Raw genomic sequence first — 24,364 nt, 5'->3', positions numbered from 1 at the left:
AGGCATGAATTCTTTATGAACAATCATATGAACTTTTAAATTTAATTAAGTAATTTGGAAGTAATTAATGTGTAAATTCAAAATCATGGCATAAGATAAACATGGCGATGTTTATCTTAAGAGCGCAGAGTATTTGCTACTAAAGACCCTTCTGAGATGCAAAGCGCTGGAAAACTATAAGCCTGGCATTTCTGAAAGCACCGTCATTTTCCAGACACACGCCTGTGGGCTGGTGGTGCCTCTAGATGGCATGGCTGCCCCAGAGACTGCAGCGGGACAGGGCAGCGGGGGGACAGCGGGAAGCACCCAGGGGCTCAAAACAGGTCTCATCGCGATAAACCTTTCTTTAAGGAGACCCGAGGGAGCAGGTGAGAAAGGACGTCACCAGCCGTCTAGTGTCCTCGGTGTCTCTGTCGAGCCTGTATCATGTCGAAACAGACTGAATGCCTCGGTTTCCAGGAGTCGGTGGACGGGGAGAACTGGGTTTTGACACAGCAAGACTTTTAAAAAATCATAACACAGTTCTGGGGACAGAGTGGTTCTAGCTTCCGTCTGCCTTCATAGGCAGGATGCTGAACCGCGGTGACAACACTTGGGAAGGGCACAGAGCGCTTCCTCACCAGCCACTGGGACACACCACTGGGAACCCTGCTCCTGGGCGGGGGGCATCTTATGCATGGCCAGCTCCAGGCTCAGGGTGTTAAGACCGGCGCCAAAGATGGCAAAGCCATGTGTACTGGGTAAGGGGTCGACCACACCAGGGCTCCAGCAGCACAGAGGGCAGGCCCTCCTCCCTTGGTGCCCATGGTGGCGCACGTGGTGGCCCACCGCTTGGGATGGCGTCTGGACCTCCGCTGTGCTGTGGACGGCAACACAGCGCCAGGAGCAGGACGGCTCTTCTCTGCTCTGAACCTGAGTCTTGGTTGTGATAGTGTTTTGTTTTTTTTCTTTTTTCCCCCTTTTTGCAGTGCTGGGGGCTGAGCCCAGGGCCTCACACAGGCCTGGCAAGCGCTCCACCACGGAGCACGCCCAGCCCTCGGTCCCAACCTTCATACGGCGCCTCTTCCTTCTCCTTCAGGGTCAGGTCCAGACTCTGCCACCCCATCCCTCACCTCTCCTCCTCCCACCTCTATCTCAGTCAAACTTCCCACGGGCTGGAGACACGACCACGTCCAGGTGTAGGACACGGGCACTGGCCCCAGTCTCCCAGTGGGGCACTTCAGGGACCCTGCACACACACGCTCTGGGCAGGGGAGCTGGACATCTATGACTTGACTCCTGGGGTCCTAGCACCCCTAGGCCATGGGCTGCTGCCAGATGGGTGATGCTGATGGAGCGTGCAGACATGCACGGTGGGCCTGGGTCTGGGGCGGACATGCACGGTGGGACAAGGCCTGGGGCGGTGCCCAGGGTGCGACTTCCCGTTTGTGTTTACCCTGGTAGAAGACGTCTACACATGGCTGGTCAGCATTGATGGTCTTCAGGATTTTGGGGTAAGAAGGAAGGATCCTGATGATGTTCCTATGATATACCAGCAGTTTCTGGGCTGTCTCCAGCTCTGAGATGCCCTCTGGCTCTATCAGACGGTTCTGGACTTCAAGTTCCGGGGGCCAGTCGAAGGTGGTGTGATAGATCTCTGCACAGAAAGAGGAGCAGTCGTCACCACCCCGTAGGGCTGCTAGGGGGGCTGCTGTGCCTGGATAGGGCTCTGCCCTGAAGGCCCAGCTTGTGGTTGACTGACATCCCAGGGCCTGAGAGCGCCGGGCCTGCTCTCCTTAACACAAGGATAAGAGTCACCCAGGGTAGGGCTGCCATGAGTTTCTGAGCGCTGGGCCCGGGCCCGGCTGATGGGCCTGCAGACCCTCACAGCAATCACATCATTAAGTACCAGTGAGAAAACGAAATCTCACAGAGGTATCCCAGGTGGTACTGCTGGAGAGGGGCAGAGCCCCGGGGCCACAAAGCCCAGGTCTATCACTCCCTGTCCCTGCCTGCCCAGGGTCCTCCTGTCTTCACGACCCGTCGGCAGGTCCTGGCCTGTGGCACCTGCCAGTTCCCAGATAGAACACATGCCTATTCACCTGTGACCACAGCAAAGAGCACAGGGTGTACTGCTTCCCAGGGAGATGGAGACAGGCCCCACCCCTGGTCCCCATGTGTGGCCCTGAGCCAGGAGGGGAGCTCAGCAGAGTGGGCTCAAAGCCTGGGCGTCCCACATCCACACTTGAGTCTGGTTCTACAGCAAACAAGCCCCTCTTCCACCTAAAGGTCTCATTTGCTGAAGTCCCCAGTTTCCCAGTGTCGTCCAGCTCACAGCCATACTCTGCTGGCCCGAGTCACCTCCCAAACACTGTTCTCAGATGCCCAGCGCAGGGTGAATGCGCAGAGAGTGAGGAGTCTCCAAGTGTTCTGGAAACCCACAGGGTGTGGGGCATGGAGACAGCCATACCTCGAGTCTGAGGGTCAATCCTCTTCCCCAGGTTCCTTTCGATCAGCACAGTGTCCGGAGCACTCAGCACGACTGGGCAGGGGAGACAAGGAGCAATCGCAGACGTGCCGGGCAGCTGACCCTCACGGACCAGTCCTTGCTCTATGCTTCGTTGGCTGCTCCCACCACCACCTCCCATCCCAGGAGCTACTAAAGACAAGGTCTTCCTGGCACTAAGTCACAAAGGGTATCCTCTCGGGACCCCAGACAGCCCACTATCGACCCGCCCCCGCTAACAACCTTCACTAACATAAATAACAGCATGATCGACATCTTTGTCTAGATGCTTCTCCACATTCCTAATGACTCACTCCCTAAAGAGCTTCTCATATAGGGGGTTTCAGGCCCAAGGAACCCGCAGGGTGAGAGTAAACCACCACCTGGCTTAAGGACAAGTGGCACTGTGCCTGGGACTAAGGCTGCATTTAATTCAACACATCTTTTTCTTGTGGGTCCCCAGACCTTCCTGGGTGGTGGCTGGGACAAGGATGGGGCTTGGGGAGCCAGCACCACAGAGCAGGGGTTCATCCCACCCAGCCCTCCTGGCAGGGCCTCGGGGTTACTCACTGACGTGCCTGGGGGCGATCCCCAGGGTCTGGATCACCAGCGCCTGCTCCCGTGTCTCGGGGATGCCGTCCAGGATCCAGCCCTAGACAGAGGAGGTGAAGGGGTGCTGTCTCATCTGTTTTTAGATTTTTAAAAATTATTTTTAAAAGAACATAATAACTTTATGGAAGAACTGGAGCTTTTCAGACAAGGAAGTGAATGTCTCTGATAACAGCATCGCCTTCCTCCACAACTCCTCTCTTCCCCACAAATCCACGTTTATGGTCATCATCAGAATGTGTGCCCCCGCCTTTTTTTTTTTTCAATGCTGGGGATCCCACCCAAGGCTCATTCACACTGGCAAGTGCTCTGCCTCTGAGCGCATCCCCAGCCCAACATGCACTTCTCGTCCTGATTCTTTCCACCACGTGTCAAAGCGACCATGAGCGTTTTCCACATTGCAGCGGGTCTCCATTGCCTCCATATTCAGTGGCTAAACAATGTCCATCAAGTGGGTGTGCTGCAGCTACCTAGCCACGCCCCAGCTGGACAGGTCAGCTGCAGTGTCCACTAGCGTAAGTCACACTGTGATAGGCCTCTTGTGTGCACACAGCTCTTCTCACACTTCTGATTCTTTCCTACAGAGTTTCAGAACATGCAGAAAAGCCGAAGTAGCACTGCAAGTCTCCAGGAACACCGGGCACCTAAAGGCACCACTGAGACACTTGGGCTTATCTCCTTTTCCTGAAAAAGGTCCTCTTTTCCTAGGGTGGGAGGGGAAAGAATCACACACATTTTGTGATCTGTTCCTTTCACATGGTAAGAACATGGCAGGAATGTTTTGCATGTCACCAAAGGCTCCTCCCCTGAGGTTTCGGTGGCGGCGTGAGCTGACCTGCTGCATGCTAACTACGCCAATACTGTGCTCGTTGGGTTTGATGCCACTGTTTCATCATTATTAAAAAAACGCTGTTCATATGTTGTCTTGCTGAGAATCAAATATCCTCAAGGTGAATTTCCAGAAGTTGACACCTTCTCTTGTGGCTTTTGACATATTCTGTCATACGACTCCACAAAATTGCCTGGCCAGTTTATAAGTTCAATGGTGGAACCCCTGTTTCCCTGCATATTGCTAATGTTGGGCATTAACTTGAAGGAACTCTGTCCAGCAAAATATGCCACTGCTGCTTTGATTTACATTAGCAAAGTTCAATATTTTTCCATGTTTATTGGCTATTTAGATTTTTTCTTTTCTAAAATGTATATTCATGCTATCAATCCACTTTCCCCTTGGGATTTCATCCTTTTATTTACTTATAAGAGCTCTTTACATATTAAGAATTTTAACCCATTTTGGCAAACACCACCACAAATCCTCTGAGGCCAATGATATCCTCGGGGTTTTCTGTGGTTTGTCTGTAGCCTTTGAATTTTGTGTAAGGTGTTGTTTTAACACACTGGCTTGCAGCCAAGACAATTGCTCCTTTTCTCTTTGGATTCTGGCATTGTGTGGATGTATAAAGAGATCTTCCCACCGCAAAGCTAATATTCGCTTGCATTTAAACCATGTTTTCTTATGTTTTTACTCTTTACACTTAAATATTTAAAAGTGCATGTTTTTTTGTGTGTGAATGGCACAGAGCTGTGACCTGTTTCCTTGTGGCTTGCCAACTATCCTGACCTCATCTGTCAAAAGTCTCTCTGTTCCCCTCCAAAGTCTCTTTTGTCGTAGTCTAAATGCTGATATGACTTTGGCTTTGGCCTCTTTCTGCCTGTAGATGATTAAACTGTTCTTATTTAACCTTTGAAATGATTGTTGTTTTATAATTTATTTTTATGTCTAATAGAATATGCTTCCCTTCCCATTTTTTCAAATATTTTTTCTTCCAGGTAAGCATCAAAAAAATTTGTTTGTCAAGTTCCAAAATGGAAATTCTGGGAGGATTTTTGAATGACATTAAATATGTGGATTAATTCATGAAGAACTGACGTTCTTATAGGATCAAGTCGACGCATTATCTTCCCATTTGCTTAAGCTGTTTTCTATGTCCCTCAGCAATGTTCACATTAAACAATTTCTGAAGGCCTTTCAAGTCCCAGGAGTCTAGAGTTAGACGCACACACTGTTTAATGCTTGGGGCTCGATATCCAGATAAATCAGCAAAGTGAGCTCTCAAAGAGTGAAATATAAGAGCATATCGCTCCAGTCTCAGCTCCGCAGAGTAGGGAGCCCGGCAGGCAGGCGCTGGAGAGGAGGTTTGGGATGCAGGTTCCCCAAGAGAAGCACCTGTCAGAGACACCTCCCTCAGAGCCTGACACCTCAGGATGGGGGCGGGGGTGCCGGGGCAAGTTCAGACTCAAGGTCACTCACACCTCACACCCCAGGACTTAGAGGACACAGGGCAGGTGGGGTGAGAGGTGTCGTCTGGCAAAAACCAGCATAGCGCCCGCATTTCTATTCTACTAGAGCATTTAGGTTCCAACAGCCTCCACTGACTGTTGAATAAGAAAAGTTAAACAAATTCACAGCATCAAGAGCGCTGGGAAAAACAGACAGGTCTTGTTAATTTCTTAACCCATATAGAAAGAAACACACCATCACAAAACCCCTGGTTTCTGGAACTAAAAAAGCAAAGTTGCTTTTTTAACAGCCCTTTCCTTTCAAATCCTTGTCACAGCCACGGCTCAGAGAAAGCAAACTGCCCAGGCGAGCCCCAGGAGCCCACAGTACGCAGTCCCCTGCATCCCCTGCGAGAGCTCCCTGGGTCCTACAAGCCCAACCAGCACTTTCTGAACTACAGCTCAACCCAGACCCTGATTTTCTCTTATGTGGAGGGGAGGAGTTAGCCCTGGGTTGCTTCCCCTAGCTAGAGGACAGCAGGCTGTGTCCAGCACTATTCGGAGCTGGAGGAACCCGGAGCTCTGGCCTTGCTCAGCACCAAGCTTGGCTTTTCATCTTGCATTTCTGAGCAATCTCCGTGAGCACCATGAACTCACAGTGGATGTCGCCTGTGGGCCGGAGCTTTCAGAGCTGTTCAGGAGAGCGGCTCTCACCAAGTCCTCGCTGGAGAAAGAGGGACTTCCAGCCACCAGGAATGTGCTGCCAACTGCAGGGCTCCCGATTTGCCTGGTCCCACGGGCGTCACTGAGTCTCAGACTTGGGGAGGAAGGCGGGGAGCTCTGAAGTGAACCCCGGTCACTGGCTCTCAGGTCGGCTCTTTTTGACTTGGGGAGGTGGCACAGTCCGCCAGGTGCTTGAGGAATGGGGTACCTGGGGACCCGCTGGGGCACACCCCACCCTACTGGACAGACAGCACGGAGACTCTTCTCCCCTGTGCTGGCCCAGGCTGGCCCACTGCAGTCCCCCAGGAGGGACGGAGCCTTGACTGGGGCTCTGTCTCAGGATGCATCCGTCCTGGGGCATCCGTGAGATGGAAGGCCCAGGCGGGGCGCTGGGAAACGGCCTGTCCCGGAGCTTCTGTGTTTAAGGAGGTCTCTTGCCCAGCTGCAAAGCTGACTGCACTTTCAAGGGAAATGGCGATTTTGGCAGAGAACACTTTAATGGCTGCAAATCCTGGCAAGGCGAGAAGCCATCAATCAGTAAACAGCATCCAACGACGGCTATGGTGGGACACCAAGACATTTGAGACGAGCCCGCATTGCTGGGTCTGAGGGTCCGAGGGCCGGAGTGGCTCGATGTGGAGGTATCAGTCAACCCTAATTAGAACACATTATCCATCTTCCTGACACTTCAGTGAGACGTCTGTTCCGCTCCGAGCCGCAGCTCTGTTCGAGCAGGTTAATTGATATTCTGATGCCTTCGCTCACCATACCCCTGCGGCTCGGTTCTGTTTCATCACACATCAAAAAGGCCGTATGCTCAGGGCACTCGCGCACCAGCGCAGAGCTGGAGGTCTGCACAGCTGCAAGGGGTATGGTATCACAGGAGGGACAACACTGAGCAGATGTCACAGATAAAGAAAGAGAGGAAGAAAGAAAAGACGCCAGCCAGCCTAGGGGGCTGGGCAAGGCCCAGCGGAGCACGGCCTGGCGCGGCCCAGGCCACCCTGCTTGGTGGGACACTGGCCTTTTCCGCCCTCCTGACTGTTATTAAAGGCAATTAGCAACTGCACACAAGAAGCCTCCGCTGCCCTCGGGGCCACTGCCTTCTGATGCATCGCCTTCTTCTCCTTCTGTCTCCTACCAATGCCAGAGCACGGGTGCTCCCTGGGGTTGCCCAGCTCCACCAGGGCGAGGCCCCTGGCTCCCACAGAGGCTCCGCAGGCCCTGCCCATCAGAGGCATCCCCTGGAGCTGCAGGCTGAGTCCCCACAGTGCCACGGGGAGGCGACCTGGGGGTGGAGATTGGGTTTCCATCAATCAAAGTCGTTACGCCTGCACCATGGGGCCTTTGTCAAGAAGGATGAGGGTCACTTGAACACAAGCACTGCGGGACCACAGCCACCTGATAACGGAGGCTGCTATGTAACTAACCAGCAGGCCGTGCACACAGAGCGGACACACTGGGCAAAGGAACATTCCCCCAGGTGGGACAGAGCCGGTGGTGCAAGCTTCCATCATGCTACGCAGATGGGGTGAATCCAAAACTTAACAACTGTTTACTTCTGAAATTTTCCACTTAATATTTTGGGGCCACAGCTGGCAAGTAACTGAGGTCTGAGACAAGGAGGGATGGCGGTACCCAACTACCCCAGAACCAGGTACTCTGACTTATCCAAAAACACACCTTAAAAGATCAAGTTCGGGATACTGAGCCGTTCTAGACGACTAGCAAGAATGTTGACCTTCAAGTTTCATCTCAGACAACGTTGGGCACCTGCCGGCGCTCTGCGCTCTAAGTGCACGCTAGGGGCAGGGTGTCTCCTCCTGAACTTGCCCCCGGGGGGCTCTGACTCTTCCACCTGGCGAGTTGGAGCTGGAAGCTGAGGTCCCACCTGATGCTGGGGAGAGTGACACAGCTGGCGGCTCTGAGCCCTGTCCAGTTTCGATCACTTCACCTCTCTAACACTCTGCCGTTCCCTGGACATTAGCGCTTGCCCAAACCTCAGGCTCCACCCCGCATCGCAATCTTCTATTTTCTGCCCTCATGGCAGGGAGAGGGGACACAGGATGTACCACAAGCCCACGGAGCACACCCACGTGGTGTCTGCTGCTCAGCTGCGGCCCCAACGTGAGGCCCAGCACTCCCACACCAGGGCCACGTGGCTGGACGCCCTGTGCTCTGCCCTGGAGGCCCCTGCCTTGCTGCCACCATTCAGACCTCCCGTTCTGGTCCTCTGCAGTCCCAAGTGCACTTGTGTTGGGGGAACACACAGCCCAGGGCCTCAGCCACGCAGTGGGTCAATAAAACCGCACTCCTCTGAGGGTGCCAGTGACATCTATGAACCTGTGAGCGCCACACCGGTGGCAAGGAAGCCCTGTGCCCCCACGTCAGCGTGATAAGAGTGATGTGACTGATGCAGACCAATGGCACCACAAGGAGAGACAAAGCACACAGCTGTGGGTCCGGGGGCCAGCGGCGGCTCCCGCGCTCGGCTGACATCTCCACTGTGAAATATGACTGGCTCTGTGGCCCGGAAGCATAAATCTGTGAACAACACGAAAAAATAAAAAAGAGCCTCGAAACACACCAAGTGATCTCAAGCTGTGGCCCCACAGTCGTGTGCTCCGTTGTCTCCTTGTCGCGGAATACTGAGTCTCCGCTGCAAATGAGATCTAAAAGAAACCAACCCCTGAACACGAAGCGCGGGTTTTGCATTTCACGCACAGCAAAGGGAACACCCCCAGCTGCCACGAGACTTGGGGGGCTGGGGAGACCCTGCTCCCGGCCTCATCAGAGACTCCCCTGACTGGGGAGGCGGGAGACCAGCTCCGTCCGGCAGGGCGCTCAGAGCCTGCGCTGAGGGCTTGGCTGCAGGAGGGGGAGCAGGGAGCGGCGTCCTGACCCTCAGGCATTTCCAGAAGGGCTGTTTTTTCTTTTCAGCAACAGACATCCTCCTCCCAGTGAGTGGGTGGGTGTCCTGTGTGGCGGCCCCTGACTAGAGGATGGGTCTGACTTGCCATCAGCCCTCTGTTCTATCTTGTCCCCAACGTGGCCTCAACACTCGTCTGTACTGTTAACAGGACCGCAGGCCCCAGGTCATGGTTTGGGATGCACTGAGTGGAGGCCCCTTCCGTGGCTCCACCAGCCCAGGCCCCACAGCACAGGCTCTGGGTTCTGCCCCTTTGCCTGCAATGGAAGAGTAGGAGACGCGGAAGAGGCGCTGCAGATGGCAGGAACTCATCCACCAAAGGCAGACACTGACAGAGACCTCATGGGCTTCCAACCAGCAGGTCCAGCCTTCGTCAGTCCAGTGGGCGACTCTGCTGGGGTGGCGGCTCTGTGCGTCATGGCCAAGGAAGAAGAAAGGGAAGAGGCGTCAAGGCGACCCAGGAGAGGTGGAGCACAGCGTCCCCGGGGACTTGCCCGGTGACTGCCTGAGCCTGGGAGGGGTGAGCCAACCTGCCTTGTGCTTCTTGCCTTGTGCTCGTCCCCAGCTGCAGGGGAAGAGGCTCAGGGGAAAGAAGCCCTCCAGCTGTGGGAGGTCGCAGGCCTGCCTGGAGTGAGGTTCTGGAAAGTGGCTGTGAGGCTTGCTGGTGGCCACCAGCTGAGCATGAGCAAGCGATGGCCTTCCACTCCTTCGTCACCCCAGCTGTCCAGCGCAGGACAAGGGTCTTAACTCTGTCCCAGGGGACCTCAGGGCCCGGCACAGTGCTGAGCACTGCGCTTGCGTTTTCTCCTCTATGAGGAATGAGTCTTGAGGGTCCCGCTCTGCAGCACCCAGGGTCCACACCTTGTCTGTGAGCCTCTGGGCACTCCACACAGAGGAGCCCCGAGGTCTGAGCAGCTCCCGCCACTTCCTGTGCACGTTTCCCTGGCTGCTGTCGGCCAGCCCAGCTGAGACGAGCTCAGGCCTCTGGGCGGACGTGAGCGGAGTGTGGATCCCAGAAAGCCACTCTTTTCAAGTGTGGAGCAGTACGACACCACCTCCTGACCAGCCGGTGCCACCGGGCACAGCCTTGCCTATGTCCCTGTGCTGGGACAGAAGGAACGGCCGCCGCCGCTGGGGAAAACATTCTCCCATTTCTCTGAGACACATAATTTCCAGACTGTGACTTTCCAATTCAGTCTGGTTCTGGTGACAGAGAAATGCTTGTGTCAAAGGGCCTCATACAGCTCCCAGGGGACAATGGAGCCCCGCCTGGCTGCCAGTGAGCTGGGAGGACAGCCTTGGCATGGTGGCTGCTAAAACGACCTGCAGTCCTGGCCCGCTGGCCTCTGAACTCAGCCACATCCCCTCCTCCACCCAGGACTTTCCCGTTTCATAAAAGGTCTAATGTAGGACGATTTCTAAACACGCTTTTCAAAGAGGTATCGATAAGATAAACTGCAGTCCATCTGCAAGGCAGGATCACTTTAATTTAATGTTTTAAAAGTCAGCATCCTGGTGGTTGATCCTTGTCACAGTCAATTAAAGGAACAAAGGGAAAGAAAACAGGACGACCTTCAGCAGAGGGCGCCAACGTGGAGCCCAGCGCAGGGCGGCCCCGGCACCAACAGGAAGAGAACAGAAGGCTCTGCACATGCGACAGGCTCTCTAGTGCTCCAGGCCCAGGCCCCACGGGGGGGGGGGGGGGGGGGGGGGCAGCCCACGCTCAGGGTCCAGCACCACGCTCAGGGTCCAGCAGTTGAACTTGATCAAGGGATAGGACATGAAAACCAAGTGCGAGACTCGGAAACAACTTGAAGATGGAAAGCAGGAAGTCACTTGAGTGTCTCCACGATTCACGGGAAACCCCAACAGGGGGAGGCCAAAGCCATCTCCCCAAAGCCACCTGGAGACAAATGTGCGTCTCCCATCGAAAGCCTCACTGAGTGCTTTGGGTCTGACTGCATCGTTTGCTGGATTTTAAACACCGTCCTCTCCCTGGACCAACAGCAAATTGGACAGGATTTCATTGCCATGGTGATGCAGAGCTGGGAAGTCATCCAAATGCATTCATTCATTCATTCCATAAATATTTACCAAGCATGGAGCCCATGCCAGGCCGTGGGACAGGCTGGGGACCTGCCACTGACCGCTCAGTGCACTCACTCCCAACTCCAGTGTGATGGTGCTGAGGAGGCGGGCAGAATGCCCTGGGCGTGTGACAGGAGTGGCCGCGTCTGGAGTGGGCAAGGGCAGGTGAGGCTGGAGGCTGAAGGATCGAGAAGCAGCTGTCCACCCGGGCGGGGCCGCTGGGGCAGCAAGATCCACAGGCCAGGATCTGAGCCCAGGCTGTGGTGCAGGTGTGGCCATCTCCGTCCTCCTCTGGAGGCCTGGTGGAGGAAGAATCTTCTTCCCGGCCCCTTAGGGCTGTGACATAATCCAGCTGCTTCCTGCTGGATGACCCCAAATCCTGGCTTCTTGCTGCCCGAGGCTGCCCACAGTTCCCAGAGGCCCTGAGCAGGGCTTCTCCAACAGGGCAGCTGGCTTCGTTGTGCCAGCAGAAGACCCTCTCTCTGGTCTGCTAAGACACTATTGGATGATGTAACCAGGTCCCTTGGTCCTGTCCCATGCCAGGGGAGGGGTTTGCACAAGGTGTGGATGCTGGGAGGTGGGAAATGGACAGGAGTCCCCTTGGGGCCTGCTACAGTGTACCAAGGCCCTGAGCAGGGCAGGCCGGCTGAGCTGGAGGGCTGAAGGAGGTGGGTGAGAGAGGAGGGGGCGTGAGGCTGAGCCAAAGGCAGGCCCAGGCCCCAGCTCTAGGGATGCCCACAAGAGGGACAGGAGCAGTGGAAGGCCCCAGTCACACCACTTAGTGAAGGACAACTGCTTGTCCACACAGGACAATTTCCCAAGGATGTGCTTCCCAGAGGGCACTAACAGCAGCCACCTGCAGGGAAGGAAACTGGTGGCTGACGGCAGCAGCCAGGGGCTCTGGACATTAAACAAATTTGCACGCACATGGACAGATACATTGTGGCCAAGAAATAAAATCGTTCCTATTTTTAAAGTGATCTCTCAGGGACAACAGGGAAAGGACTGGGAAGAACCCAGGACAGAGGCAGGAGGCAGATCAGGAACCGAGTAAAGCAAAGAGATTCTTTAGTATTTCAAATAAAACAGCACAAACAATGACCGTGGTCAAGGCAAAGGTGAGGATCCCTTTGGAACTGACCTGACCCCACATTTCCAAACTCACTACATATGTCTCAGCTCAGCTTTGTCCAAAAACTGTGCCCTGCAGACCTGGACACATTCTGACCTCAAGAACTGGACTGTCCAGAGGAGTAGCTCATGGGTCTCCAACAGAGTCACTGCCTTCTGATGGTTCTAATACAAACTACTCATTTTTCTTTCTTTTACTCATTTGATGGTCACTTAAAAAAAAATCCTCAAAGAGATTGCATTAGACCAAAAAGAAAAAGAAATGAAAACCCAGCGTTGAACCAGAGTCCTGGTGGGTTGCGGTTGCATCTTTCTCTCCTGAACACGATTCCCTGTCTTCTTCTGTGCTCTAAATTACCAATTCTGGTCCCTGTGAAGCTAAATAATATTAATTACCATATAAATGAATATGCATATGTGTCACTTTCCCCCTAAAAGCAAGAAAGCCTGTTTGTTTTGGATGAGGGTTTGTTTTGCTTTTGAACAACCAAAGCACATAATTAGAAGCCTCACCTCTCACTCCTGTCTCCACTGGGAAGAGATGAAAAAGGTTCTGGGTGCCCCATGAAGGTTAGAAGAAATTTTAAAACAAATCGAAGGAGATATTTCTTTACTCTGCAGGTAACAATGGCTTGGACATGATCAGAATCACAGGCCTAGGAGGGACTTCTGTGCACAAGCCCGACCCACTGTTCTGCAGATGGGGGAAGGGGCTCAGGGAGCGCAGCTTCCCAGAGGAGCCCCAAGACCAGGCCCCGGCAGCAGGAACACCACTGTATTTGCACCTTGGTTCTGGGACTCCCTCTGCCGTGGTGGCCTCTGCACCTGCGAGATGTGGAGCCGCAGTGTGGCCTCCGCAGGGTTGCTGGAAGGCGGATGGAGACCTGGCCATGCAAGCTACACTCTGATCCGTGTACAGCCACGGTCTTTCTGCACAGTGGGAGGTGCACCTGCCATGGGACCTGGCAGTAGGGCCAGACCAGGCCTCCCAACAGCCCCACTGCCACCTCAATGCTGGTTGTGACAGTGAACATTACACATTAATGTCATCGACAATGAGTTATAAGACAGGTGGTCATATACGGTATAAGTAATAATACAAATCAGAGCATCATTATACTAACAGTAGATGCTACCATCATTTGGTGACAGTAGTGGCCATTGGCAAGGACTTGGGATGTGGACTCCCGGTGCTAGCTTCTGTAGCACCAGGGCAGAGAGTCGAAGCACCCTCAACTGTGGGGCCCCTGGAAAGGAGCAGCTGGGTCATCGCAGTTCCCACTGGGATCCCTGTGTCACTGGAGGTCTGGGCTTCTAAGCACCTTCAAGGGAATCTGATCTCAGCAGCAGCTCAGGAGGCTGAGGCAGGAGGATCATGAGTTCAAGGTCAGCCTTGGCAACTTAGTGAGGCCCTAAGCAACTTAGCAAGACCCTATCTGTAAATAAAATATAAAAAAAGGGTTGGTGAGGGCTGGGGTTTTGGCTCAGTGGGAGAGTGCTTGCCTAGCATGTATGAGCATTGAGCAATTCTCAGCACTGCACATAAATAAATAAAAATAAAAGTCCATTGACAACCCAAAAAAATATTTTTTAAAAAAAGGGCTGGGGATGTGGCTCAGTGTTTAAGCACCCCTGGGTCAATTCCCAGTACCCAAACAAAAGACACTCTGAAAAGGAAAGGGGGTCTTCTACAATAGGCATGGGGAGGTCCCACTGTCCTTGCTAAGCTGGAGACAGACTGTAGCACCAGCTTGACTGGACTCCTGCTTGGCAGAGCTGGTGACGGTGGTTGGTGAGTGGCTCAGGACAAGTGCTGTCTCTGGGGCCAGGAATGGCAGGATCACTCGCTGCCCATGTATCCAGAACCAGCATCAATCAAGCTGATAGTCCTGGTCCCGAAGCTCTGGGCACAATGAATCGGAAATTCTGCCTGGTGTGCACGACTGTGTCTGCTGTGCACAACTGTGTCTGCTGTGCTCTTATCATCTGGTTTTCTGGGTGCTTGGGACTAAACTCGGGGCCTGGTGCATGCTAGGTACTCTCTAATACCAAGCTAGGGCCCCCGCCCCACTGCGCTTTAAACACAGCCCCCAGCTTAAGGAGGGATTCCAGTCCCAGGCAGCTCACTTTTGTGCAGCGGAGCAACCCTGGTGGCCCTCTGGCCAGAGGCGATGAAGAGGGGAAAGCTCCGCGCTAAGGCCGGAAGGCAGATTTGGTGACTCCAGCCTGCTGCCAGGCTCCCGCGCCACCCTCCACCCGGCAAGCTCAAGGGCAGCCAGGTGAGGGCGCCAAGCACTGTGTGTGGAAAGCGCGTCCCACTTCCAATCCCAGAGGATACTACTCCCACTTTATTAATCCCAGAACATGCTCCTCCCCCTTTATTAATCCCAGAGGATGCTCCTTCCCCTTTATTACCCGACAGATGGGCACTTCCCAGATGGAAACAGGAGGCCTTTTCAAGGGTGAAGGATGAAGGGTCAAGTTTAAAGACTGTTCCCTGAGGTTGGCTGGCCTGAGTGGAGGTGGGTGAGCTGGGTTTTGGCCCCGCCTCAGTCCTCGGCCATTCTCCCAAGCTGGGATGGCCCCCGCACAGTCCCAGCTCTAGAGGGGGTCCTGGTCTTCCACAGTGGTGTCCCCATCCCCACCCTTCTCACTGTCAGCCTCACTTTGGTCTTGTGACACTGCCTCCCGCTGCTGAGGAGCCAAGGTGGACCAATGCCCCTGCTGGAGTGGACGGCCGGGAGGTGGAGCTGGCGCCAGAGTCTGGGCACCAGGGAACCCGGTGCCCCGAGGGTTCTGCAGAACTCTGCAGAAGGGAGCTGGGGCGGGAGCAGGTGGCAGAGGGGAAAGCTGGTTAAGATGCAGGTGGCCAGGCTGACCCTCCTCCACCGTCCTGGAGGCAGCAGGTGCTTCTTATCCAGGGCTGAAGAGAAAGCGCAGGGCTAGTTTATATCATGGGGACATACTGGCCAGCCATGGCCCCTGGCCAAACATGGGAGCAGTCACAGCAGTGTGCGCAGAGCAGGGCGAGTACACGCTCGCTTTCTGGCCAGAAGACCAACAGGGGGCGCCCCAGGGAACTGGAAGCTGCCGGGGAGATGCGGGGGGCTCATGGGGGGAGCCACCGTGCTAGTCCATTTTTGTTCTATTACGACAGTGGAGGTGCCCTGTCGGTCTCACAGCCTAGCACGGGCCCTGCTGAGCCCCCGCAGGTCACTGCATCTCTTCCCACCACGGGGGCAACGGGGCCCTGGAGAAAGGTCCATCTTGAAACCGAAGGCCTGGGAGGCGGGGGGCCAGGCCTGGCCCTCTCTCAACAACTAACCAGGGTCTCCGGAGAAACAGCTCGTCCCTCCCGACAGTGCCTCCACTCACCCGAGGACGCCTGCCACTTCCCGCTCAGCACCACCCCCAGATCCAGCTCCCAGCACGTGGACCTGGGGGGCAAACCACCCTGACGGAGGCCGCAGACAAGTCAAGTCGTCGGTGAACTTCTGGCCTGGCCCTGTGCTGGCGTGGCCGACCCCACCCCGAGCACACCGCCCACAAAGACCCCACAGCAGCTGTGACGAGGAAGTCCCTCCTGGCCAGGGAAGGAAAAGCAGAGACCGAGAGGCCCAAGCGACCTCAGAACCGAGAGCAGAGGGACTCTCTGGATGCTCAAGGAAGGGACCCAGGGGAGGAGGGAGTCTAAGAGAAAGAAAAACGAAAACAAGGTGAGCCCCGGCCCCAGGGACCGGGGGGACAGCACAGCCCTCCCTGGTGCCAGGAGAGGGGTGCACAGAGCCCATGGGGTTCAGCTGACAGGACTGCGGCCATCCTGGTCAGAACTACCACTTTCCCCCCAGGTGACCTGGACACGCATCCCAGGCCCTGTGGGACAGGGGCCTTAAGAGAGGCCCGGGCAGCAGACTGACTGGTGTTGGACGCCTGAGTGGCTTTTGAGAAAGCCAGGCCCGCTGCAGCTGCTGCCCGCCCTCGGCCAGCTTACTGAAGCCCCTTCCTCTTCCCTCAGGGGGTAGGGATGCCCCATCCTGCTGCCCCCCCCCCGACATTCTTCTGTCCCCAGATTTCCAGTGAGTGGCAGTGTGCAGGCTGGGACCCGCCTGCCCCTTTCTTGGTCCCAAGGCACCTTGCGGCCACTCCTCACCGGGGCCCAGTCTCTTCTGAAACAGTGCCGGGAATTATTTGAAGAAATCAAGACAACATGTAACGGCTCCCGGCTGCGGCTAGACCCTGGGTGCTGACATGTGCTGGTTGTCCTGTCTGTCCCCTCCCACCACATGCACGCTTCTGCAATTGTCCCTGCTTGGACTCTCTCCCGGGACCCTCCAACTGGGCCGGGCCTTTCCTTCAGGGGCCCTGGTGGGAGCCACCAGCCTCCAGTCCCCATGGCAAGCCACAGGGAAGGACACACCCACAGACGGCCCTCTCCTCGGGTCTGGCCATCCCTGCCCCTGGAGATGAACACGTCCCCTCCCTCTGTCCTGACAGCAGAGCCCCCAGTGGGAGCCACACAGCAGTCTCACCTTCTTGACGCAGTCCTCGTCCGTCAGGCGCTGCTGGATCAGCTTGATGAGCAGCGGGCCGGGGACGCTCTAGAGGGAAGAAGCCCGCCTGAGGGTCACGGTGAGGAAGAGCCCACGCTGGCAGCACCCAACTGCCCTCCTGCCTCAGCCGCCAGCACCTTGCCCATCCAGTGCCGTCAGCGCCCGAGGCAGCTCCGCCGGCCACCCCAGGCCCCCCAAGCCTGGCCTGCAGGGCCGCCCGCTGCCCCTTCGCCCCAGGATCTCCTTGCTGCACTGACCGCGTGGCCGTGCGTCAGCGTCCCCAGTACAGGGCAGAGCTGCAGCTCTCACTGCTCGGTGCCCTCACAGGGTGCGCAGGAAGGGGCCCAGGCTCGGGAGAAGAGCGCGTGTCTCTTCCCAGCTGCACGTTTGGTGACTGCCAGTGGCAACAGCACACTGGCCATGGGTGGTGTCCACATCACAGAGTGGTCAGGTGCTGTGGAGAAGGGCTTCCCCAGAGAAGGGCGGCTAGGTACCAGCCAACTGACCACCGTCCCAGGGCCCAGCTGACAGATGAGAGTGTGAAGCTTCAAACCCCTCGTCCGTGCTGTGAGCAGGGACGGCTGGGTTGCCCACGACCCTGTTCAAGCCGCACTGTCCTTATCCCTTTTTTAGAGAGGAGGGAGCTGGGCTGCCGGGGGGGGGGGAGTCAAGGCCTGTCCCCAGGGTGACACAGTCAAGTGGACAGGGCAGGGCTGGAAGCCAAGACGTGTAGCCAGCGCCGTCTTTGAAGCACGGCGCCCTCTGCCCGCCCACTCAGCCGGGCAGGACCAACAGGGCAGCGGGACGGGCCAGGGCAGGAAGTTGGAGCCGGCCTCCCTGGGCGCTCCCTCTTCAGCAGAGCCCAGGTCTGGGTTCACAGCTGAACTCACAAAGCCTTGGACGCCCACAGCCCACACCCTGCCCACCCCTCCCCAGAGTCCCCTCTGCCCAAGGTCCCTGAGAGCTGGCGCATCTCCCAGGCCCCACACAGGAGCCTCCAGGCCAGCCCAGCCCACACCCCCAGCTACATGGGGCCACCCTGTCCCCAGGTGCTGCAGAGGCCCACGGGCGCCTGGCTGAGGTGCAGGCAGAGCTGCCTCGTGCCCTTTCCACTAAGCCGGGGACGGTGCTCAGCTCGCAGAGGAGCGGGTACCCAGCTTCCAGTGTCCCCAGGCTCTGGCCCTCGGGCAGCACTGACATGATGCGGGAGGAGAGGCCGGGCCTTTAACTTGAGAAGCCATGTGTAAGGGGGTCACAGTGACCAGGTCCTGCCCCCAGGTGCTGTGAAAAGCACCTCAGGGGACAGATCTGGCATGTCCCAGGGCTCCTCGAGCAGGCTGTGACACAGAAATGGTGCCGCTAAGGGTACGCGCCCATGGCAGCCTCTGTGCGTGCTTTGTGCAGTGGGGAGCAGGCCTCCCACCTGAGGCGCACCTCGTCCCGCCCCAGCGAGGGGACAGGCCGGGCTGGGCTCACGCTGGCACAGATGAAGGCGAGCCCTGGACAGAGGGGGCACCTGCGCGCGCACAGCAGGGGAGGCGGGCGGGGCTGCCCACTCCTGGGGCACAGGTTCCCGACAAGAGCAGGCTGGACGGGGACACCTGAGGGTGGAGCCGGAGCAGCCACTCTGCAGGCATGAGGGCTGTGAGGGAATGAAGAAAAAGAGAGAATCCAGGCAGCCCCCGAGCAGCTTCTCCAGGGTGTGGAGTTGGGGGAAAAAAAGAAGAGCAGACAATAAGAGCACGAGGGAGGGAGCACCTCGCCTGGGAATAGGGTCTGCAATGTGTTCGCCTGAAAGTCGGGGGCCACCAGGTCTCTATGAAGCGGACAGAGAAGCCCACCTGAAAGCAGAGGCAGGGGACTGACATGGGTGGGGAGGAAGGGGCGGAGCGGGGGCAGCCTGCAGCAGGCCCTTCTGCACCCTTCCCTGAGACCTGGGTCCCATGACATTTCAGCCCCGGCCCCCACACTGTGCCCCGACCTCTGGTGCAAGCCGGTGGCCCTGCGCCACGCCCGGCCTGCGGTCTGCTCTGCCGTGGGGCACTAGGCCCTGCTCTCCCCACAGGCCTTCAAGGAGGCAGTGGTGGGGGACGGCACCTGGAGAAAGGCGCAAGCCCAGGGAGGGTCGAGGGACAAGGAGGTGTCTTCTGCTGGTGTCCAGGGAAGCCCCCCAAGACTGGGGGCCGCAGGGCTCCCCCGCCCCAGGAGAGCTGGTTCCATCCTGGGGCTGTCTTCCTCCTGACAGCACCCGCTCAGGAGGCGTGTTCCAACACGGACGGGGACGCGGGACGCCAGTCAGGGCGCAGGAGGGTGCCAGCGGAGGACGGGGTTGAAAGGCGGCAGGTGGGGTGGGGCGCGGCACCCCTGCAGGCTGCACCGCAGGGGACAGGCCGCAGCTTTGAGCAAGGCCGTCCAGGCCCCCACGTCCCTGCCACTCTGCTGTCTCCGTGCCAGCTTTGATGTGTCGCGTCAGCAGCGGGGCTTTCGGGCTCTCCCTGAAGCCCTGCCAACCGTCTCCTCAGAGTCGGGCTCCTCCTTCCTGAGCTCTGTGGCTCCCCCCAACCCCAGAGCCTGGCTTTCAGGGAAGAAGGAGGGACAAGTGGACAGAGCCTGGTGAAGCCACCCCTGGTCACAGGAGTGCCCCTGGCCTCTGGGCTCCCTGCTGCCCACAGACCTTCTCCCGGCCACAGGGCTAGCTCTGGGGCTCCTGGGCAGAGGCGCTCCCAGAGGCACCGGGTAAGCGCTGCCCCACGGCCACTGGCTTTTCCTGGACTGGCTTCTTCACACTGTGCTGACACAGCGGCTGCCTAACACCAGCCCTGTCCCTGGGTCACCACGGGGCGTGGCGTTTGCTCAGGGGTGACGTGGGCCAGCTGGGGTGCCGGTCTCTGTCCCCGCTCCCTGCCAGGCTCCTGCGGGGAGGTTCCTGAGCTCCCCGGGGAGCCTCGGAGACTTCCTCAGAGACCCCTCACTGCAAAGTCTGCGCTGCCAGATCAGGGGGATGGCAGGACCTGTCCCCTAGAATCTGGGAGACCTCAGGGACAGGGGGTGAGAAGTCGAGGGGACAGAAGAGGCTCTGAAGGAAGACAACAGAGGCCAGAGCGGCACCGCGGGGCCCACCGGATGGGGAGAGGTGTGGCCCCAGGAGCACAGAGCTGTCCTCAGGTCACCTGCTGCCACCCTCCTCCACCCCAGCCTCCACCAGGCCTGTCTCTCTCCAGCGCCCAGTGCCTGGAGGGAGGGAGGGAGGACGGGAGAGGGGAACCAGGGCCCACCTCGGCTCGGCCTCCAGGAGGGAGGAGCAGGCCGGCTGGAGACGGGTGCCAGCAGCCAGAGGGCAGCACAGGACTCCGCAGCGAGAGCCGGTGGCCTGTTTCCCGGAACTGCTCAGCACTCTTGGGAGGACTGAGCCTTGTGTGTGCACAGAGGCAGGGCGAAGGCTTTGCTTGGCACATGGCACATGGCCCCAGGGTACCCTGCCCTCCAAGCCTGTACCCTCCTCCACCCCAGCCGGGGCCTAGCGCTTAGTAGGTAGTCCAGCATTAGTCTAGATGTATTAGCCAACCAGCTGCCACCGACTGACTGGTGGAGAGAAGGCCTGCGGGCGCCCGGGCCCTGGCTTGTGCTTAGTGTGGCGCTGCTGGCCTCCAGGGAGGCCGGCCTCTGCGGGGGGCAGGAGGAGTTCATCTTCCCAGCACTGAGAGGGCAGGGAGGCAGCAGCCCAGGGGCCAGCCGTGAGAGAGCTCACCAGGAGGCAGAGCCAGGAAGGCAGGGGAGAGGGGGCTTGGCAAATGGAGCTGAGCCTTAAAAGACTCAAGTCAGCAGCCAGTTTGACGGGGACTTTCATGGGCGGCCTGCCTGGGCGGCCCTCCCTCCGCAGCAAGGGGGCGGCCACGACCTTGGCTTTCATCTTCCCCCCAACAAGACATCCCAGGAAGCACTGGATGAGGTCTGAAATGGGCTGGTAATTAGCATAACGAAGCCCGGGAGGAATTTCCTGAACTTCCTCCTCCTGGCTGAATTCTTGAACCCAATCTGGAATCTTCAGCCTAGAGATGAGCTGCCTCCCCAACACGGAAAGCAGGCACTGGGGAGCCATGTTCCCAAACCCTACTCCTACCCCCTAGAGTAGGTATTCCCAAAGCGTGACCACAGCTCTGTCCCCAAGACTGTGGGGGCTCTGGGGGGACAGTGACTCACTGCAGGTGACCGACCTCCCTGAGTGAGGTCTTCCTGTCCTCCCATCAAGCTGCTGTCCAGGCCACCCGAGCCCGGGATCTGCCTGCACCACCCCTCATCTCCGAGCACAGCCCTCCCCCACCTGAGGGCTGCGTCAGGGCCTCCCGGAGCCCTCTCCCCCACCTGCCACAGCCGACTGCTCCTGGCACACCTGACCAGCCGGCTCAGGCAGAGCGCTCTCCTGAGAATGGGGCCTCAGCACTGCCTCTGGGGGCAGTGTGACCAGAAGACACAGGACCTGGGACAGAGGGGTGGTCACAGTGGTAAGAGCACGGGCAGGAGAGAGAGGCAGGGGGAGGAGGGACTGCAGAGAATGGGGTGAGAGAGGACGCGCCCCAAAGAGGCTGAGAGAAGCCCAGTGTGATCCCTGGCTGCTGAGCCACGTCCCACGAGTCAGCGTCCCCTTTCAGGTCCACCTTCTGCTCTGAGCAGCCTGGGTGCATTCCTGCCACCTGCAGCCAGGGACTGGTCAGGAGAGTTGTCCTGCACTCACTGGTGGCCCCCCGAGGCCTGGAAACCACTTCCAAGTTCTTGGAGGATCAGGGGCCACAGGTACTCGTGGTAGGGACTTGTCATTGGATGAAGACAGACACAGGGAGACTAGAGGTCTCTCCTGCTGGGGGTCAGGCCTGGACAGAGCTGAACTGACCACAAGGCAGGAGGAACCTGTTGGACCCAGGGAAGGTGGACCCAGAGCCCCACCCCCATGGTGCCCTCAACTCTCCACTTCTGTCAGATTCCTGGCAACCGTCTTCATCTGCTACTCAACCTGAAGGACACTGTGGACACCAGTGTCCTTTAATGTGGCGCCTGACTGAAGTTTGCAAGTTTGGCTTGAAAGTGCCGTCGACCATCACATGTGCTTCTGTCTCAGGTGTGAGGTCACAGCTGGCTGGGTCTGGCTGGTCAAGTGCTCCTGAGTCCAATTTTAAGCCATGGAAGGGCCGAGGGGTCCAGTAGTGGCCTCAGTCTGCAGGCAGACCAGGAGGCCAAGGGAAGGCCTGGAGAGCCCAGCACACACTGAGCGCCCCGAAACCCCAGGCTGCTCTCCCTCCTCACCGTGCCCCCACAAACAGGAGAAGAGTCTCGGGGAGAAGCGCCCAGACGGCAGGTCCCGCCTCAGGCTCAGACAGACTGAGTCTCTGTTTGAATTAAAGAGAGACAACTCCTCATCCCTGAGGTTCCCTTTAAAAGACGTCCGCAAACATGAGGCTGGTGGGGTGGTGCTTGGAAACAGCACATCTAGTCCTCATGCATGCGCCCACAGTGGCCATGAAAGGGACAGACTAGATGGGAGCTGCCCGGCCCTGAGGGTGGACACTGTGCCAGGGGAAATGCCCCTCAGGGCCAGCTCTGGGGCCTTCCATCAGCTGGAGGGGCTGACACCCTTCCAACCCACAGCTGAGCTCAGCCCTGGGTGACCCTGTGTAGGCCACCAGGTCCACCATTTGCAGGATGGAGACCACTAAGCAGCAAAGGAGCCAGCCCGGCCCCTCCTCACTTCAAATGCCCCTCCCGGCCGGCAGGCCGCCCCTCCTCAGCACAGCTCGCGGGGTCTCACTTCACCCCAGCCTCCCGCCCGCCAACCCAAAGGAAATGGAGCCTCCCAGGCAGGCAGAGGGGCGGGGGTCGGGGCGCGGGAAGGCTGCCACCTGCCCAGCCCCCCAGCCAGGCCAGTCCTACCTTGGATTTCTGGTAATGCTTCCTGGCTTCCTCAGCCACAGAGGAAGATTTTCTTTCTATCAAGTTGTCGCTGGTGAGGAGATTGCTGCTCAGGTGTTTGCAGAGCCACATTGCCTGAGGGAAGGGGAGCCCAGCGAGGGCACCAAGAGTCACGCCACGCCGTGCCCAGGCCCCTCTATGGTGGACCGAAAAGGCCGCCGGGGGAGGCGTCAGTATTTGTGGCTGGAGGGAGACCCCACGGGAAGGCCAACCCGCAAAGTCCCTCCAGCCTGATTTCTGCCTGTCGGCACCTGCTCCGCCAGCCCCAGGCTCTGGGGAGGCCAGGAACCTCCCAGTGGGGGGCCTCCTGCCCTGGGCCTCCCTGCCCTGGGCCTCCCTGCCCTGGGCCTGCCTTTCCAAGCTCTGTGGACCACAGGTTTTTAATTCAAGGAAGGGTTAGGCCAGGAAAGGTGGAGACAGAAATATGGTCACAAGCCACACTCATTCATTTCTTTCTTAAACTTGGGGCATCAGTGAACTGACTTTAGTTCGTTGATGACTGCCGTGTGTAGTCTACCAGAGGGGACACGTTTACGGCCTAACAAGGCAGTGAAATGTTCTTAGCTGGTGGCCATTTCAGCACCTGGGCTGTGTGGACCTTAACTCTCCCTGCTCCTCCTGCTACAGGATGCGTCAGGGACAACAGTGGGAAGGGCCCTGTCTGGGTCTTACGCTGGAAACTCCAAGTCTGCGTCCCCACACAGGCTCAGGGTGAGCGTGGTGAGTTCACCATGAGGTGTGAGCTTCAATACCAGCTTCCAGCTTCCAGAACCTGCTTCTTCAGGGGACAAACTCGATGACCTCAGCCTTGCAGGGACCTGACAAAGGAAGGTCTCTGTGCTGTAGGCTGCTCTGACCCGCAAGTCCCTCCTAGTGATCAGAGAAGAGCCTGAGCAAGGCAAAGATGGCCCTGACGGTAGCAGAACAAAAGCCCTTTCCCAAAGGGAGACCCGCCCCTGAGCTTCTAGACCCTCCTTGACCACCTAGCTCAGTAAATAGGTGCCATGTCTGTCTAATGCAGACGTCATTCAAGGTCCCTGTGTCACAATCTGCCAAGGGAGCCTTTCCAACTGGTTTTCTGAGCCCTGTCCTGGGAGATTCTGATGAGTTCGATCTGTAGAGAAGCCCAGGAACTGGCATTTTTCAAAGCACCCTGGTAATGCTAACGACCCATGGGCCTGGAAGCCCCCAGTTTCTAAAGCAAAACAGCGAGAGAGGCTGGGTTCTGGGGAGCTGGCTGTGGACAGGAGCGCAGCTGGCAGCCCCAGGCTGAGGAGTCCGAGACAGACAGAGGGAAGTTGACAGGTGGACAGAAGCATCAGCTACACAACTCCAAAGGCACAGCAGATGCAGGGTGCTCTGTGTAAGGAGCCAGCTCGGTTCCTTTTAGGAATAAAGATGCCAGTTAATTGGGAACAGGCTGCCCCATGACTCTAGTCCACAAGGAGTGTGCAGAGCAGTGACTTGGTCACTGGGGAAGGCTCGCTGTTGTCCGCCAACAAGATTTTAGAAGGCAGAAAGACTCAAATTTTGACATGTTGGTGGCACTTAAAAAAAGGAGCCAGGCATAATGGTGTATGCCTGTATAATCCTAGCAGCTTGGGAGGC

The 24,364-nt window shown here is 57.6% G+C and overlaps 1 protein-coding gene across 4 annotated transcripts in view; it reads right to left on the bottom strand.

Moving 5' to 3' along the window:
* LOC124107427 (adenylate kinase 8-like) overlaps nt 1-24,364 on the bottom strand; it is a 61,386-nt gene that overhangs the window by 27,759 nt on the left and 9,263 nt on the right. For 3 of the 4 annotated variants that reach the window (XM_046465379.2, XM_058585968.1, XM_058585967.1), the window contains 5 exons: nt 22,718-22,831; nt 16,775-16,843; nt 3,056-3,137; nt 2,450-2,521; nt 1,436-1,636 (listed from right to left, as the gene is read on the bottom strand). In XM_046465379.2, the coding sequence (XP_046321335.1) occupies nt 1,436-1,636; nt 2,450-2,521; nt 3,056-3,137; nt 16,775-16,843; nt 22,718-22,831 (538 nt within the window). The remainder of the gene's footprint in view (nt 1-1,435; nt 1,637-2,449; nt 2,522-3,055; nt 3,138-16,774; nt 16,844-22,717; nt 22,832-24,364) is intronic. The other variant, XM_058585966.1, reaches the window with a different exon arrangement.

Source organism: Marmota monax, unplaced genomic scaffold (genome assembly GCF_021218885.2).
Source record: "Marmota monax isolate L192 unplaced genomic scaffold, Marmota_monax_Labrador192_F-V1.1 WCK01_AAM20220418_F8-fsc00167, whole genome shotgun sequence".
NCBI lineage: Eukaryota > Metazoa > Chordata > Mammalia > Rodentia > Sciuridae > Marmota > Marmota monax.
The sequence above is the reverse complement of the archived record's forward strand: the minus strand, read 5'-3'. Positions and strand labels throughout refer to the sequence as shown.